Here is a 15,213-nt window from a genome sequence, read left to right on the forward strand (position 1 = left end):
ACGATGAAATGGAATTGAATATAAAAAAATTAAAATAATAAAATAAAAAATAATTACCAGGTGGTCCAAATCCAGACTGATCACCACCCTCATCGGTCTCCTTAAAATCTAAAATATCCGGAACATGAATATCTTTTCCTATCGTCCAACTCTGTGTGCATATCAATGCCTCTACAGTTGTAGGAGACAATGAACTACGGAAAGGATCCAATATACGACCTCCGGTACTAAAGGCTGACTCTGAGGCAACGGTGCTAATAGGGATGGCCAAAATACAGCGGGCAATCTCAGAAATGATGGGATATTTCTTTGAGGCATTCTTCCACCATCCTAATATATCGAAATGATCATCATCATCTTGGACCATATCCGCTGACAAATAGTTGTCTAACTCAGAAACGACCTCCGTAGATTGATGGACTAGTGTGGGATTCTGTGCGAGGGTCTTAGTCCACGGCATTCTGCGCTTCTTTGTAGGAGGCCCGGTCACGATGTCTGTAGAAGGAGTTGGGGTCGGTGTATGTGTCTTTTTTGTAGTACCACCCTTAATTGCCATAAACTCGTCATACAATTTTTTCAGGGTATCTCGGGCCAATTCACCAATAATGTCAGTCCATACCTGATCGTGAACAAGTCCCAACCCATATAACAAGCCTGAAACTTTCAGACGGGGATCAAGAATAACAGCCACATATAAGAAAATATTCATTCTAGTCAAATCTCCCCAATACTTGTCATATTTTAGCATCATGGAACTTGCCATCCCCCTCATCCTTTCATTGGAACCCCTACGCATATCTTCTAATTCTTCTTTTACCCTACATATTTGTTGACAAAACCCATGGGATGTAGGGTACAAAGAACCAGATATATTCAACGTGACATCATAAAATAATCCAAGAAAATCAACGAAAGTAGAAACTACCACCCAATCATCATCATTAGGCTTTCGTGATCCCCCGTGCTCATCAAAGTATTTGACATATTGGATGTCTTCATCACTCAATAATTGAAAGGCTGCCTTATATTCCTGGGCCGCCTCCAACATCAAGAAGGTTGAGTTCCATCTGGTAGGAACATCAGTACAAAGACCCTTCTTCGATGTTATGCCCGCAGCCTTTGCAGCAACTTTGAATTTCTCCAATCTTGAAGGAGAAGACCTCACCCATTTCACAGCCATTCTAACTCGGGCAACCGAGTCATCAACATCTTTCAACCCCTCAGTCACAATTAAATTCAAAATATGTGCAGCACATCTAACATGCAAGTATTCACCACCCAAGAATGTCTTATTTGCATCTTTAAGATAATTCTTTAGATATCCCAATGCGACATCATTAGATGACGCATTATCAACTGACACAGACAAAACCTTTTCCAACCCCCACTCCTTTATTGCGGCCTCCAATGCCTTCCCAATCGTCTCACCCTTATGATCAGTTATTTGACAAAATTTAATAATCTTTTTGTGCAGAACCCAATCAGCATCAACAAAATGCACAGTCAACGACATGTAATTCATATTTTGGATAGAAGTCCAAGTATCGGTAGTGAGGCAAACTACCAAACCCGCGAGTTGGCCTCTCAAAACATCTTTATCACGAAGGTACATCTTCTTAATATCCTTTGCCACGGTGTGACGAGAAGGAAGTACAAATCTGGGTTCCAACTCTTGGACAAATTCTTGGAACCCTTTACCCTCCACAAACTGAAAAGGCAACTCGTCCATGATAATCATACGAGCTAACTTCTTTCTACACTCATCGGGGTTATACTTCGTATACCCCTTCAATGTTGGCCCCCCGGCCCCACTACTCCCATCAGCCATTTTAATATCTAGTCTAGATTGGCCCTTCTCTACTAAGGATTTTAATATTGGACTCTTCTTGCATTGTTCCTCTAGATGGACCTTCAGCTGGGATGTACCATGTTTCCTATAGTGACATCCATACAGTTTCCCACAGTGATTACATTTAGCTTGTGGGTTGTTGGGGTCCCCACCCTTTAGTTTGGTAAAGTGTTGCCAAACTATAGATACAGGTTTCTTGCCCTGTGTGGGCTTCGGAGCAGGGCAATGTGTACTCGTTATAGGGGTAGGAGTAGGGTTAGTTTCTGGGGTAGGGGTGTTGGCTGGGGAAGGCGAGCTATCACTGAAATCCGAAGACATTCCTGATTTTCCAACAAAAAAAAAAAAAAAAAATCAAACTACAATCCAACACAATCAGCAAAAAGTACATTCATAACTATTATTGATGTATTAAGTACTTTTAATTATCTAATAGTTATAATTATTTAAAACTTTTAAATAAAACAAAAACTGCTTGATAATATGCTTCATAGTTTTGTTCTCTCATTTTTACTTTTCATATATTTAATTTTATAAAATTCAATTCTTAATAGTTGCTGACATTAATATTAGTATATTGGTATATTTTTAAATTTTTTAAAATCTTGAAAGATGTTTAAAAAATATGAAAATGAGATATATGATAAAAAAAAATAGTTTATTTACCACATGACAAAAGAAATAATAATTTATGACAGAAAAATATATATTTTTTCGAAATTTACTATCTTACTAAAAAAACTATCTTATTAAATTTTCACTTTAATAAGAAAATTTATTTTAAATATTATAATATTTAGATTTTTTAATTTTTGTCCAATCATTTATCTCTATTCCAACGTCTAAAAAATATAAAAATAAAATGCAACTCTGATAAAAATACATTTAAAACTTTTCAATTAGAATATATAAACTTTGTGACTTTTTTTTTTTAATGAAAATTTAATTTTGATTTAGGGGTTTCAACCCCTAAATCAATTTAGGGTTTCGGATTGGAACCCCAATCCGAAACCCTAAATTGATTTAGGTTTCAACCCCTAAATCAAATTAGGGTTTCGGATTGGGGTTCCAATCCGAAACCCTAACCCCTAAATTGATTTAGGGGTTTCAATCATGAAACCCCTAAATCAATTTAGGGGTCCGAATCACAATGAAATTAACAAAAAAAAAAAAAAAAAACAAACCATTCAATCGGGAATCCAAACAATCACACAATCCGAAGACATCCACAGCACACAATCCAAACAATCCCATCCTCCATCTCCGATTCAACCCCATCCTACCTCCAATCTCCGATCAAAACTAAAAAAAAAATAAAAAATAATAACCAAACGGAGAAAATCAAAAGGGGAGGAGAAATGTTACCGTGCGGCGTGCGTCCGGTCTCGTGCGTCGTGCGAGAGAGAGGGATGATGGAATACGTGCGGCGGCCGGACTGGTTGCCGGTGGGAGGAGGGAACACCGAATGGATTAGGCCGAAGGGGGTGAAGCCGTGAAGGGACTCGGGAGGGGAGGGGAGGGGAATCAGGGGATCGGGGGGGGAGGGGTTGGGTTATGGGTTAATGCCTTTAGAGAAACGGTGCCGTTTTGTGGTGGACAAAACGGCGCCGTTTCAATTAGTGGGTTTTATTATTAACCTACTAATTTAAACGGCGCCGTTTTGTCCACCACAAAACGGCGCCGTTTCTCTTATATAACTTATATATATATATATAATATATAATATATTATATATTTATATTATATATATATATAGATGCGGGGCGGGGGAAACACGGACCGGGGGGGGTCCGTTTCCGTCCCCCGCCTCCGCTGGGGGTTGGGATACGGGCCGGGGCCCCCCGCCCCGGCCCCTACGGTGCGGGGCGCCCCGCCCCGCCCTATGCGGGGGCGGGGCGAACGGGGCGGGGCAGCGGGTTCCGGAGCCCTGCTGCCCACCCCTAAGAGAAACTACTCTGCCGTCTCGTCATACGCTCACTTTATGATTTATCCATTGATATCATGTGGTGCACGTGCTTTATTAAAAAAGTGAAAAAAAATATAAAAAGATAGAAAAAATTGAGAGTATTAAGTACGCTCACGTGAATCAATCTCATCTCATTTTATTTAATTATTATAATTATTTTTAAATTTTTATATAAAATATAATAAATAATTTAAATTTTTTAAATTTTAATTCAATTTTTTAAATTATAAAATAATAATATTATTAAAAATAATATTCTAATAGTATTTTATTTAAAACTATCTCATTTTATCTTATTATTCAAACAACTTCTTTATTTTTTAAATATCTATATATATAATTTAATAGATTACCTGATTCTATGTAAGATGACGAGGCAAAGAGGGCACTCTAAGAGCATTGGCATTGGCTTCATCAAAGTCAATGCTAAATTTTGATGAAAAGTATATGTTTTGTTGAATCATAAAATCTTCCTATCCATAATCCCACATTGGATTAGCCATTAGATTCATCAAAATAATAATATAATATTATATTTTTAATAATAATTTTTTTTTTCATATTTTGTAATTAAACCTACTATATGTATATTAATAATTTAATTTGATATTTAAACCTACTATATATATATTTATGGAAAAGGCAGTATATAAATTGTGCCTTTTATTAACTGTAATGGATAGAAAAATAAGTATATCCATTGAAGGCAGTTGCACAATATGCTTTTTTGGATATAAAGGAAAATGACATACAGCTGCAACATCTTCTTAAATAAAAATACAAATTCAGTGGATTAAAAGCTACACATCTCGTATAAAACCAGCTTCTTAAAACAAGGATTTATCTATACACAACTCTACAAATTCAGATTCTAAAACTGGTAAACAAATTCAGCGTACTGACATAAACATTACAGGCTCAAAACAGGAATATACAGCAATCAGAAAAGCATACAAAATCAGCCTAACTAAATGACACCATTATCATATATATTGTCCACAAACAGATCCAACAGAACAACTTTAAGAATACAACCTCCATTCACCAAATACTTCCAGCAATTACAAGATTTATCACATACAAACAGATCCACAAACACTTCCAAAAAATGGGTACTTCACAGATTTTCTACTCCACAAACAGATCCAACAGAACAGCTTTAAGAATACAACCTCCATTCACCAAATACTTCCAGCAATTACAAGATTTATCACATACAAACAGATCCACAAACACTTCCAAAAAATGGGTACTTCACAGATTTTCTAGTCCACAAAACCAAGTCCAAAAACTAAACTAACATTCAGAAATTCCAATGTATTTCCATTCAAAAAAATAGAAAGTCATCCATTATCATAGTGGCTGCCCAGCCACATGCTTCATGTTGAAGTCTTGTGGCTAAGCATCAATACTAATGTTCAGCCAACCAGAGACAAGTACGTTATCCTCTTCAACAGTGAAAGAAGCTCCTCTTTGAACTTTTTTTGTTGGAGGCCTCTTTTCACCGTGAATGGGAGTTGGGCTGACCAAAGTATTAGAATGGGGTGTGAAGGTTGGAGTGGTAATAGGACATTCTCCTCCACTTTGTAAGAGAGTGGTGAAGAATGGGTCCTCCTCCAAAAGATTGTCCATCCTTTAAAAATTACAATTTTGAAGTTGTCAGACAAGGTCCAGCAAAAACAGAAAAACAGCAGCACATACAACGTATTTTGCATTAAACAAGGTCCAGCAAGACAGTTTACAGAAAAACAGTATAAAAAAATAGAAAACCATTTATATTAAGTACCCTTAATATATACAACTTAGGTTAATTATTTAAAAGATCATGGTCAATATGCAAAATTTAATTGCTGTCATTTGGACGTCTTTTCATTCGTTTTCACCAAATTAAGGAGCTCTTTAATTTTGGTCTTCAACAACTAGTCTCGAACAACATGAATGAATACTATATCAGATGGATAAAAGGATATGGAGTAGGTTGGGAGAAAGAAATCATGCATATCTTATACAAACTAAAGCTTGAAATGGGAAAAGAAAGTTGCAGAGAAATGAAGTAGCTTTAACATGATCTGTAGCTAGTATGAACTCAGATATCATTAAAATTCTATGCATCATGGATTTCCAACATCAGATAGTCATGATTAGCTTGGGGGATAAACATGGAGTTCCATGCTACGTTATAAGCCATACCCACTTTTTTCTCACAGGAGAAAACCATTTAACAGTCTTTTGATTAAATGATGTTAGTACACAATCTTTTTCCAAACAGAATAATACAAACACAGGATGTACAAAAATGCACAAATAATTTCCCTTATTTAGATAAGGAATAATTACAACTAACCAATACATTACTATAACTTATGCAGGATAAGCAACAAACTCTAAGATTTCCTTTACCATCCCAGAATCAGTCTTAGCCCACAAAAATAGATGGCTCAAAGCGGCACCACCAGAGCAATGATTATAAAAATATATACAACCATCTTAAAATAATGTGAAATACAGAAAATAAAATACTTCAATTGTTAAGCCTTTATCTCTATTCTACTACTCCTAACAGGTGTTTCTAATTAATAGCATAAAAATTCAGTGCTTTTGATCAGGAAAAAACTGAAATAAAAAAACTCAGCCCTGATTTGATCCCAAAGACTTGCTGTCAAATGAGAATTTTTTAAAATTCTCTCATCTTTTTTTTTTTACTCTCAATCGAGTCAATCCAAACATCTCACCAAAACAATCCCAAAAATAATTTTCATATAGCGAACCATTTACAGTTTTAGTAACTACAATACCAGAATGAGTGTAGTTGCTTGAGCCGAAGGGACTGACTGGTGAAGAAAATCTGCAAGAAATTCACAAAATCAATGACCCAACTTCAGTCGAATGCTCAGTAAAACCATTTATTTTTTCCACCCAAACAACCGAAAGCAAAAGCCCCAATCGGGGCTGAATGGAAATAAAAAACAGATCCAAGATTAGGGTTCAAAAAGAAAAGCAATCGGTCGAACCTGAAATCGGATGCCTTCCGCACGAATCTGATCTACTTGAAACCGGTAGAAGAAACCCCCGAATGATTCTGCACCAAGAATCCAAGGAAGAATCAAAAAAAGCTTAAAAACGAGAGAAAGAGAGACAGTGGGAGAGAAAACAAACCGGCTTCCTTTGGAGAAGAAGATCGTGTAGAGCCGAGTGTTCTTGCCCTTGAAGAATCGAATGGCTGCGAAGATTCGAAGTGTAGAGCCGAAGTGATTGGAAGAAATGAAAATGAGAGAAACGGGAAGAGAAATCGCGGGAGGGAACGGGGAGAGAGGGAAACGAAAAGTGACCGGTAAATAAATAAAATAGACTAAAATAATGTGAAGATGAGTGCACAGTAACTTTCCAAATATGAAAGACCCGATACATTTACTGTAGGTCAAAGTTACCCATTTCTGGGTTTGACTAATCCAATGCAGCATATTTTTCTTCGATTCATCTATTTTTGCATTTGGCATTGGCTTTGATGAAGCCAATGCCAATGCTCTAAGCTATGAGGTTATATAATATCAATAGAGTTCAATTCATCATTTCTATACAGCATATTATATTTAATTTTTTATTTTAAAAAAAAAATACTACTCCCACCTATAAAACTCACGGACAAAATTCATCAATTGAATTGTTTTTTTTTTACTTAATAATCAAAAAATGTTTTTAAATGAATTTATGATTTTTTTAATAATTTTTTAAATATTTCAAGCGTTTAAAAAAATGTTTGAAAAAAAAATTGCCCCTCATCCACGTCACTTTTTTTATTTTACAATTATTAAATTAAATAAATAAATTATCTAGAAACATTATATATTTAATAAAAAATATATATATGTAATATAAGATTTCGTTTGTTTTAAAAAATAAGATGAGATAAATTAAAATAAATAAAATAAAATATATTATTTTTGTATTAAAATTAAAAAAAATTAAATTATTTATTTTATTTTATATAATAATTTAAAAAAATTATAATGATTGAAATATGATGCAACGAGAATTTTGCATGCGTAAAATTGAACAGAATTTTTCGTAACAATGCTCTGGTAGTTCTGAACTTTTGGTGGCGTCTATGTGAATACCTGAAGCCAGAAAGGGTAACTTTGGCACAAGACTTTTTGGGTGCTAGTCCTCGTGGAGAAAGAGGAAAAGCAGGTTGGTCGGCTGTCTTTATTGTCTTCTGAACGTGTAGAAACGTAGCGTTCGCCCCGGCTGACACGAAATGCATCATGATATTTTAGAGAGGAATGATATTGACAATAATGAGTATACAAGCCTCGTATAAATATTTTAAAAATATAATAAATATAAAATTTATATAAAAATATTAATTTTTTAAAAATAAATCATACTCTTTCTAAAAATAATTGTTTGGTAGTTACGTATTATACTTGAACTATATATAACATTATTCTATTTTATAACTTCTAAATAATAAGTTTGTCTCGTTACCATTTTTTTCATAAAAATATTTTAAATAGAGATATTATATAATTTGAATAAAAAATTATATCACTCGGGAAAATAATAAATAAATAATAAATAATCAGTGACCAAAATTATTCACCGATCAAGTGATAACAAAACAATCAATCTACATGTTTTTTTATATTTTAAATATTAAATATTTTTTATTCGTATAAGATTATTTTATTAACGGATAATGGCGTGGCATGCCATATGGTAGCCACGTGTGATTCTCTTAGAACAAAATGCTTTGAATATTTAGTAAAAATAACTTTAAAATAAAATGCTTTGAATATTTTGAGTCATACATTTTCATTCTCATTCACATTCTATCACATTACTTACTAAATAAATAATCTATTTACAAAAAAGAACATTAAGTTCTTCATCATTCATTGATATAAAATGTTTTCTACATTCTCACTTTCATTGATCAGCACGTTGTTATGTTCCGTGTGTTAAAATTAGCATCCTGATGACGAGGGAAGTCTGACATATTGAACCGGTGTCTATTAATGAGTCATCATCACGTTGCAATCTACCCTTCCATTTGATACCATAACTCCATAAACGTTCATTTAGCCCCTCATATAAGTTTTCATGCCTTCATTCATTCATTTCCTTTCATCGTTCATTCATTTTCTGCATCCTTCGTTTCATTAACTTCATACTAACACGCACGTATAAACATGGGATACTTACCATTCAGTAAATATCCATTTCATCATACTCATGCATCACATTTATGATAACGATTACATTTAAAATGGGCAACCAAAGGAATGCATAAGATACATATATATCTTCTATATATATATAAAAAGTGTGTATGAAATGGAAAATCTTGTTTTAACGGTTTTTCTTGTTTTTCCATTAAAGTTAACACCATTTATTTTAACGGTTTGGCACATAAAATAAAGATATAAATGTTAAGAGAGATAGCATTCAATGTTATTATATGATTTATTAATCTCAATAATTATAATACTTAATAGTTTCTATAATAATAAGTAATTAAAAATTAGTTATTATATTTTTCTCTTTCTCCTTAACATATACAAGTGTATTAGGTGCATAAGACCTGAATCCCTAAGTATAATATATGTGTATTATACGTTTCATTAACTCAGATTATTGAGTATTCCAAATTTAAAAATCTCATATAATATATAATACAAATGTGTTTAATCAAAGTGTTTTTTTTCCCCATGGTAGTAGGACGTAGCTTCCGCTAAGTCATATTCCATACGTGGACTTGCTATGATAGGCACGTGACAAAAGTTGTGATTCTTGAGCTAATAAAGAAAGAGTAAATTCGGCCAACAATTTCAAAATATATTTTATGATTTATATATATACTATATATAGAAAATATTATACTACAAATTTTATAAAAAGATTATGTTTTAACTTTATGTTGTCCCTGATCGACTCAACCAACAACAAAATAAGAATTTCAATGTTGTCTTTATTGATTGTCTACAGAATGACATAAATTGATGAATTATAATACAAACATCAAACGACACATATTTTAAACTACCATTTGTGTTAGACTTTTATTAAATTTTTTGTATATATCTTTGCTAAAATTATAGATGTTATAAACATATATTGGATTATATGATATTTTGAACTAATTTTTTTTATTTTCTCTAATATGCCTTAAATTATTAAGTGACATCAATAATTTTTATAAAATATATATTATATTTTACAAATAATCATTTCATAAAATTAGACAAACGTGCTTTGCACGTTACTCCCCCTTAGTATATATATATATACATAACATATATATATATATATATATATATAGCATAGCTTTCTAAATGATCTTTTCATTTCCTAAAAACATTATTCACCCACAATTGAGAATAGTGAAAGATGTAACCCTTAAAGTCCCTCCCTCATTTTTCTCCTCTCTTCTTCATCTTTATTTCCATGTCATCTTAATTTCCATCGTGGTATCATAACCCTTGGTGACACCAAGCTTAATCCCGTAGATCATGTCTTTTTGCTCAATCTTTCAATTGGCTTGACCTCTCTCATGTAATCTTGATCGTTGCTCGACCTTATTTTGTCGGAATCAATGACTTTTAAGTATCTTTATTAGTAAAGAGCATTTTTTTACTAGCTTATTTGTTACTTGAAGGGTATTTTTAGTATGTTGTAAGCATTGTTTGAAACCTCAAACCATTTTTTACATTTTATTTTTCATCCTATAATTGACCAAGACTATACTTAACTCATTATTCGTTCAATCTTTTTGGCCTATTGTTAGCCCTTTGATCATCTAATTGAAGATCAATCATCGAATATGATGGTTGCCCTCAAATTTCAAAGTTCTTCGCTTTGAGTTTGAGGAGATGTTAGAAAAGGAAAATTCTTCTTATCATCCTCACACTTCACACACCACACTTATTTTAATTTTTTTTTCATTTTTTCTATAATAAATATGTAATGTGTAGATGATAAATAGAATAATTTAATTAGTTTAATAAGAATAAAATGAAATAAAAAATAAAAAAAAATAAAAAATATTATTTTAATATATAAAGTGTGTGGTGTGGGATGATGTGTAGCATTTCTCGTTAGAAAATATTTCAAATCAAATTCTTGATTTGATATTATGCTAAGTAACTGATTTGCTTTTCTTAACTTTCAAATCAATAAATTTGACTTTCATAATGTATAATATTAACATTATCTCACCTCCATATAATTTTCTTATAAATAGAGATCTAAACTTTATATTCAATAACAATTGAGAATTTCAAGATATAGCCCTTAAAATCTATCTTCTTAATTCGTTCTCCTTCTATCTACTGCATCTCCGTTTCTATTTTATCTTAATTTTTATCACTTTCTAGGATGATCAGCCAAAAAGTCCAATCATTAAAGAGAAAAAAGATAACAAAGAATTTTTCATGTCATAAAAGATATTCATTGTCAAGAAATCGCATCCATTTTCTGTCCAAGAAAAACATGCATAAGAATTAAAAAAAATTGCGCCACTTATACGTAGTAAAATTGACTTAGTTTAGACATTTTTAGATAGTTGTAATTGTGAGTGCGCAAGTGTCATATAATGATCATTTTTTAAAAAAAAAAATGAATAAATACAGAATCCATATGAAAAAAGTTAAATTTATAATAATAAACCTCATTATTTTTCAAAGCGACTGTATGTTATTTACACATTTCACGATTGTACGTAGCATTACTTATTACTAATCATTTACATGTATGTATTACTAATCATTTACATGTATGTATTACTCATCATTTCCCTATACTCCCATTTGCTTTTTTCCTTAAAAATAGAAAAGAAAAAGAAAAAATAGAAAATGGGTTTCATGAAAGCGTTTCCCCTCTTTGCTCACTTCAAACTGCTAGCTATTGAAAAGTAAGACATTTGAAGCAATTGAAAACTTCTTTGTGGTACAAACTGTTAGCCTCAAAGATAGAAAAACAAAAATGAGTAAGGCATGTTTGGGCACTTGGAATATTTCAAAATTTGTGAATAATAATAAAATGGTTTGAGTGAAGATATTTTATTGGGTTTTGGAAAATAAAACAGAAAAAGTTAAATAAAAATATTATAAAGTTAAAAAAACTATTTGAATATTATTTTTGTTTTTAAATTTGTAAAAATTATATTGGTTTTTGTGTTTTGTTTTGAAATTTGTAAAAATTGTATTAGTTTTTATGCTTGGATAATGATTAGGTAATGACTACACGAAAAAGTTATAAAATATTTTGTATTTGAGTGATATTTTAGAATGAAATTATACGAAAGTTTTTAGAATTCTGATAATTCTTTGCCTGTCCAAACATGCCCTAAATCAAGCAAGCCTTAGAAGACAATATTTACAAAACAAACAACAATAGATAACTAGGTTAAAGCTGAATATTCATTGTAGTGTCTACAACAAAATTAAACAAAAAGAAAAACTTGACAGTTCAACATTGTGTCTCTATGTATGTCTCTGCTCTTAAAAGAAAAACTGATGCAAAGAGTACTTCTTTTCTGAGTGTACTGGATGAGTAGGAATCTCTGTCAAATTTTCAATCCTACAGGAAGTTATCTTCTCCCAACCCCTCGGAGAACAAATCATGGCATATATTATAAGTAGATTTCAGATCTTCCATGCAATCTGGCCACACACCTTGCTAGCTGTGCTTTATACTATACTTCAAGCTGTCCAGGAATTGGAAATATGCTACACTCCAATAGTTGTTAAATAATAAAGGACCACAGACACCCCAAAATCCTGTAATAAAACCAAGCACCAGACTAACCTTAAACCCTAGATTTCGAAGCCCATGTTTCTCCTCTTGAATCTCCTTGTCTCTGTTTTGGCTAACAATATTTGCACACTCATGTGGAAGTGGTTTACCACAAAGTCCACGATTGCCCTCATATGCAGAGGGATCAAAGCTCTGGAGTTGAGTGCCTAATGGTATCATTCCGTTGAGGTTATTGTTTGCAACACTAAACCACGACAAGAAATGTAGACTAGTTAGTGATGCTGGTATTTCACCAGAGAACTTATTTGCAGAGAGATCTAATCTTTCCAAGTTTGTGAGCTCAGATATCTGGCATGGAATGTTTCCTGAGAAGCTATTGTGGCTAAGATCCAGCACATGAAGCTGCAGTAAATGGCCAATCTCAATGGGAACGTTGCCACTAAGACTATTGTTTCCAATATATATCGCTGGTGGCATGGAGGTGAGGTAAGTGTATTGGTTAAAGGTACAATTTTTGGAAATGGTACCATTTTTGGAGACAAAAATTGGCAACTTCGAATAACTTTGCTCAACTGGAGGTGCAGTCTGTTTTAATACCAATGCTGGCAAATCACAAAGTTCTTTTGGAAATTCACCTGAAATGAGGTTATTGGATAAGTCTAAATAGAATAGCCTTGGAAGAGTTGACAACCAACCAGGAATTGATCCTATGATTCGATTGAAACTTAAATCCAGAACTTCTAACTTCTTTAGTTTAGACAACCATGAAGGCAAAGTACCAGTCAGTTGGCAACCACCAAGACCCAATACTTGTAAATTTTCGAATCCGAAAGAACCAACTATACTGTCATCACTAGGCATTGCCTCATGCTGAAAATTTACTGGAAGGATGACAATTTTAAGACTCTTGCAACCCGACAAAACTGTGATTGCCTCTGTGAGATTGGTTAGCTTATTGTCGCCGAGTGAAAGGTATTGTAAGAGTTTCAATTGAAGCACCTCTGGCATAATTTTTCCCTCCAATCTGTTTTGGGCAAGTCGAATTGCTTTGAGGGACTTGCACGAGTAAAGGCTTGCTGGCAATATGCCAGTAAATTCATTACCCCCAAGGTCAAGTATAGTGAGTTGTTGAAGGCTAGAGAAATTAAGATTCGAAATATATCCACAAAATAAATTGCACCGTAAATTCAATTCAATGAGATTTGTGCAATTTGTCAAAGATTGAGGCAGAGAGCCTGTTAAGTAGTTCATATGAAGGAGCAGGCGCTTCAATTTGGAGAGCTTTCCAATATTCAGAGGAAGCTTGCCACTGAATTGATTGTAATATAACTCAAGGATTGTGAGTTTCGTAAGGTTCACAATGTCACTGTTAATAGGCCCTGAGAGATTAGAGAAAGGTAAGGAGATTTCTGTCAACTCTGTTGCATTGTATATATCATGTGGAAGCTGTCCGGAGAGATAATAGTTAAAACCTGCTCGGAAAACTTCTAGCTTTGAACATCTCCCTAGTCCAGTAGGAATTTGACCACTATGATTATTGAAAGAGAAATCGAGGAGCCTAACTGAGGGAGAATTGATGCAAAGAGAGGAAGGAATATGACCTGTGAAGCTATTGTGGCTGACATTAAGCTCTGTCAAATTCCATGCTCGCCGGAGGAACAAAGATTGGATCATCCCATTGAAATCATTGTTAGAGATGTCAACTATTTGAATGGAGGCAGGCCAGCCATTAGAAGAAAATAGTGAAGAAATGTCTCCAGCTAGATGGTTGTTGCTCAAATCAAGGACCCTGAGTTGGTTCCAGCTTGAAAAGAATCCAGTAGGCAGAGGACCTGAAAATGAATTGTTAGAGAGATTGAGGTGAGAGAGACGTGAAAGGTTTCCAAGAACGGAAGATATGCTGCCTCTGAGGCCTTTAGAGGGTAACCAAATATGAGTGACTCTACCTTTATGATCACAAGAAATACCATCCCAGAGGCAACAATCAATGGAAGACCAGTTTAATGGAGGAGACGAAGTAGTGAAGGGTAAGGATAATAGAGACTTTCGGGCAATTTGGTTGCATCCATGGTTTGAAGAGAAAGTGCCTAAGAGAATCAAAGTGAAGAGGAGGTATTGAGGGGTGAAGTCTGCCATACTTCTTGTTTGATATGTCTGACGAGAAGAAGACTCGTTATGTATTAGCTTTTCGTGGACGAAATGGAAGGAAGAGCAAAGCCAATAGATATGCGAATTGCTAATTGGTTACATCTCTTTGTAATTACTCCGAAAGTGAAAGGCCGACTTGAAAAGTTGACTAAATAAATGAATTATTTTATTCATCATTTATATACACTATATAAATGTTTGGTCGGCTGTCGTTTTTGTCTTCTGAACGTGTATAAACGTAGCGTCCGCCCCGGCTGACACGAAATGCAACATGATATTTTAGAGAGGAATGATATTGACAATAATATATATAACTACCATTTAATTATTTTAAAAAAATAAATAAATAAGAAATTTATATAAAAAAATTAATTTTTTAATAACGTACCGTATTTTTTTTAAAACAATTACTTGTTAAAAAAATAAATAAATAAGAAATTTATATAAAAAAAATTAATTTTTTAATAACGAACCATATTCTTTTTTAAAACAATTACTT

The 15,213-nt window shown here is 33.2% G+C and overlaps 1 protein-coding gene across 1 annotated transcript; it reads right to left on the minus strand.

The window, feature by feature from the left end:
• Positions 1–12,247: 12,247 nt before the first annotated feature.
• On the minus strand, positions 12,248–14,703 carry LOC122294454 (tyrosine-sulfated glycopeptide receptor 1-like). The gene has a single exon (XM_043103203.1). The coding sequence runs from the start codon at positions 14,700–14,702 to the stop codon at positions 12,489–12,491; it is 2,214 nt and encodes a 737-aa protein (XP_042959137.1). The 5' UTR covers position 14,703; the 3' UTR covers positions 12,248–12,488.
• Positions 14,704–15,213: the final 510 nt, after the last annotated feature.

The sequence above is a fragment of the Carya illinoinensis genome, chromosome 2, assembly GCF_018687715.1.
Source record: "Carya illinoinensis cultivar Pawnee chromosome 2, C.illinoinensisPawnee_v1, whole genome shotgun sequence".
Classification (NCBI taxonomy): domain Eukaryota; kingdom Viridiplantae; phylum Streptophyta; class Magnoliopsida; order Fagales; family Juglandaceae; genus Carya; species Carya illinoinensis.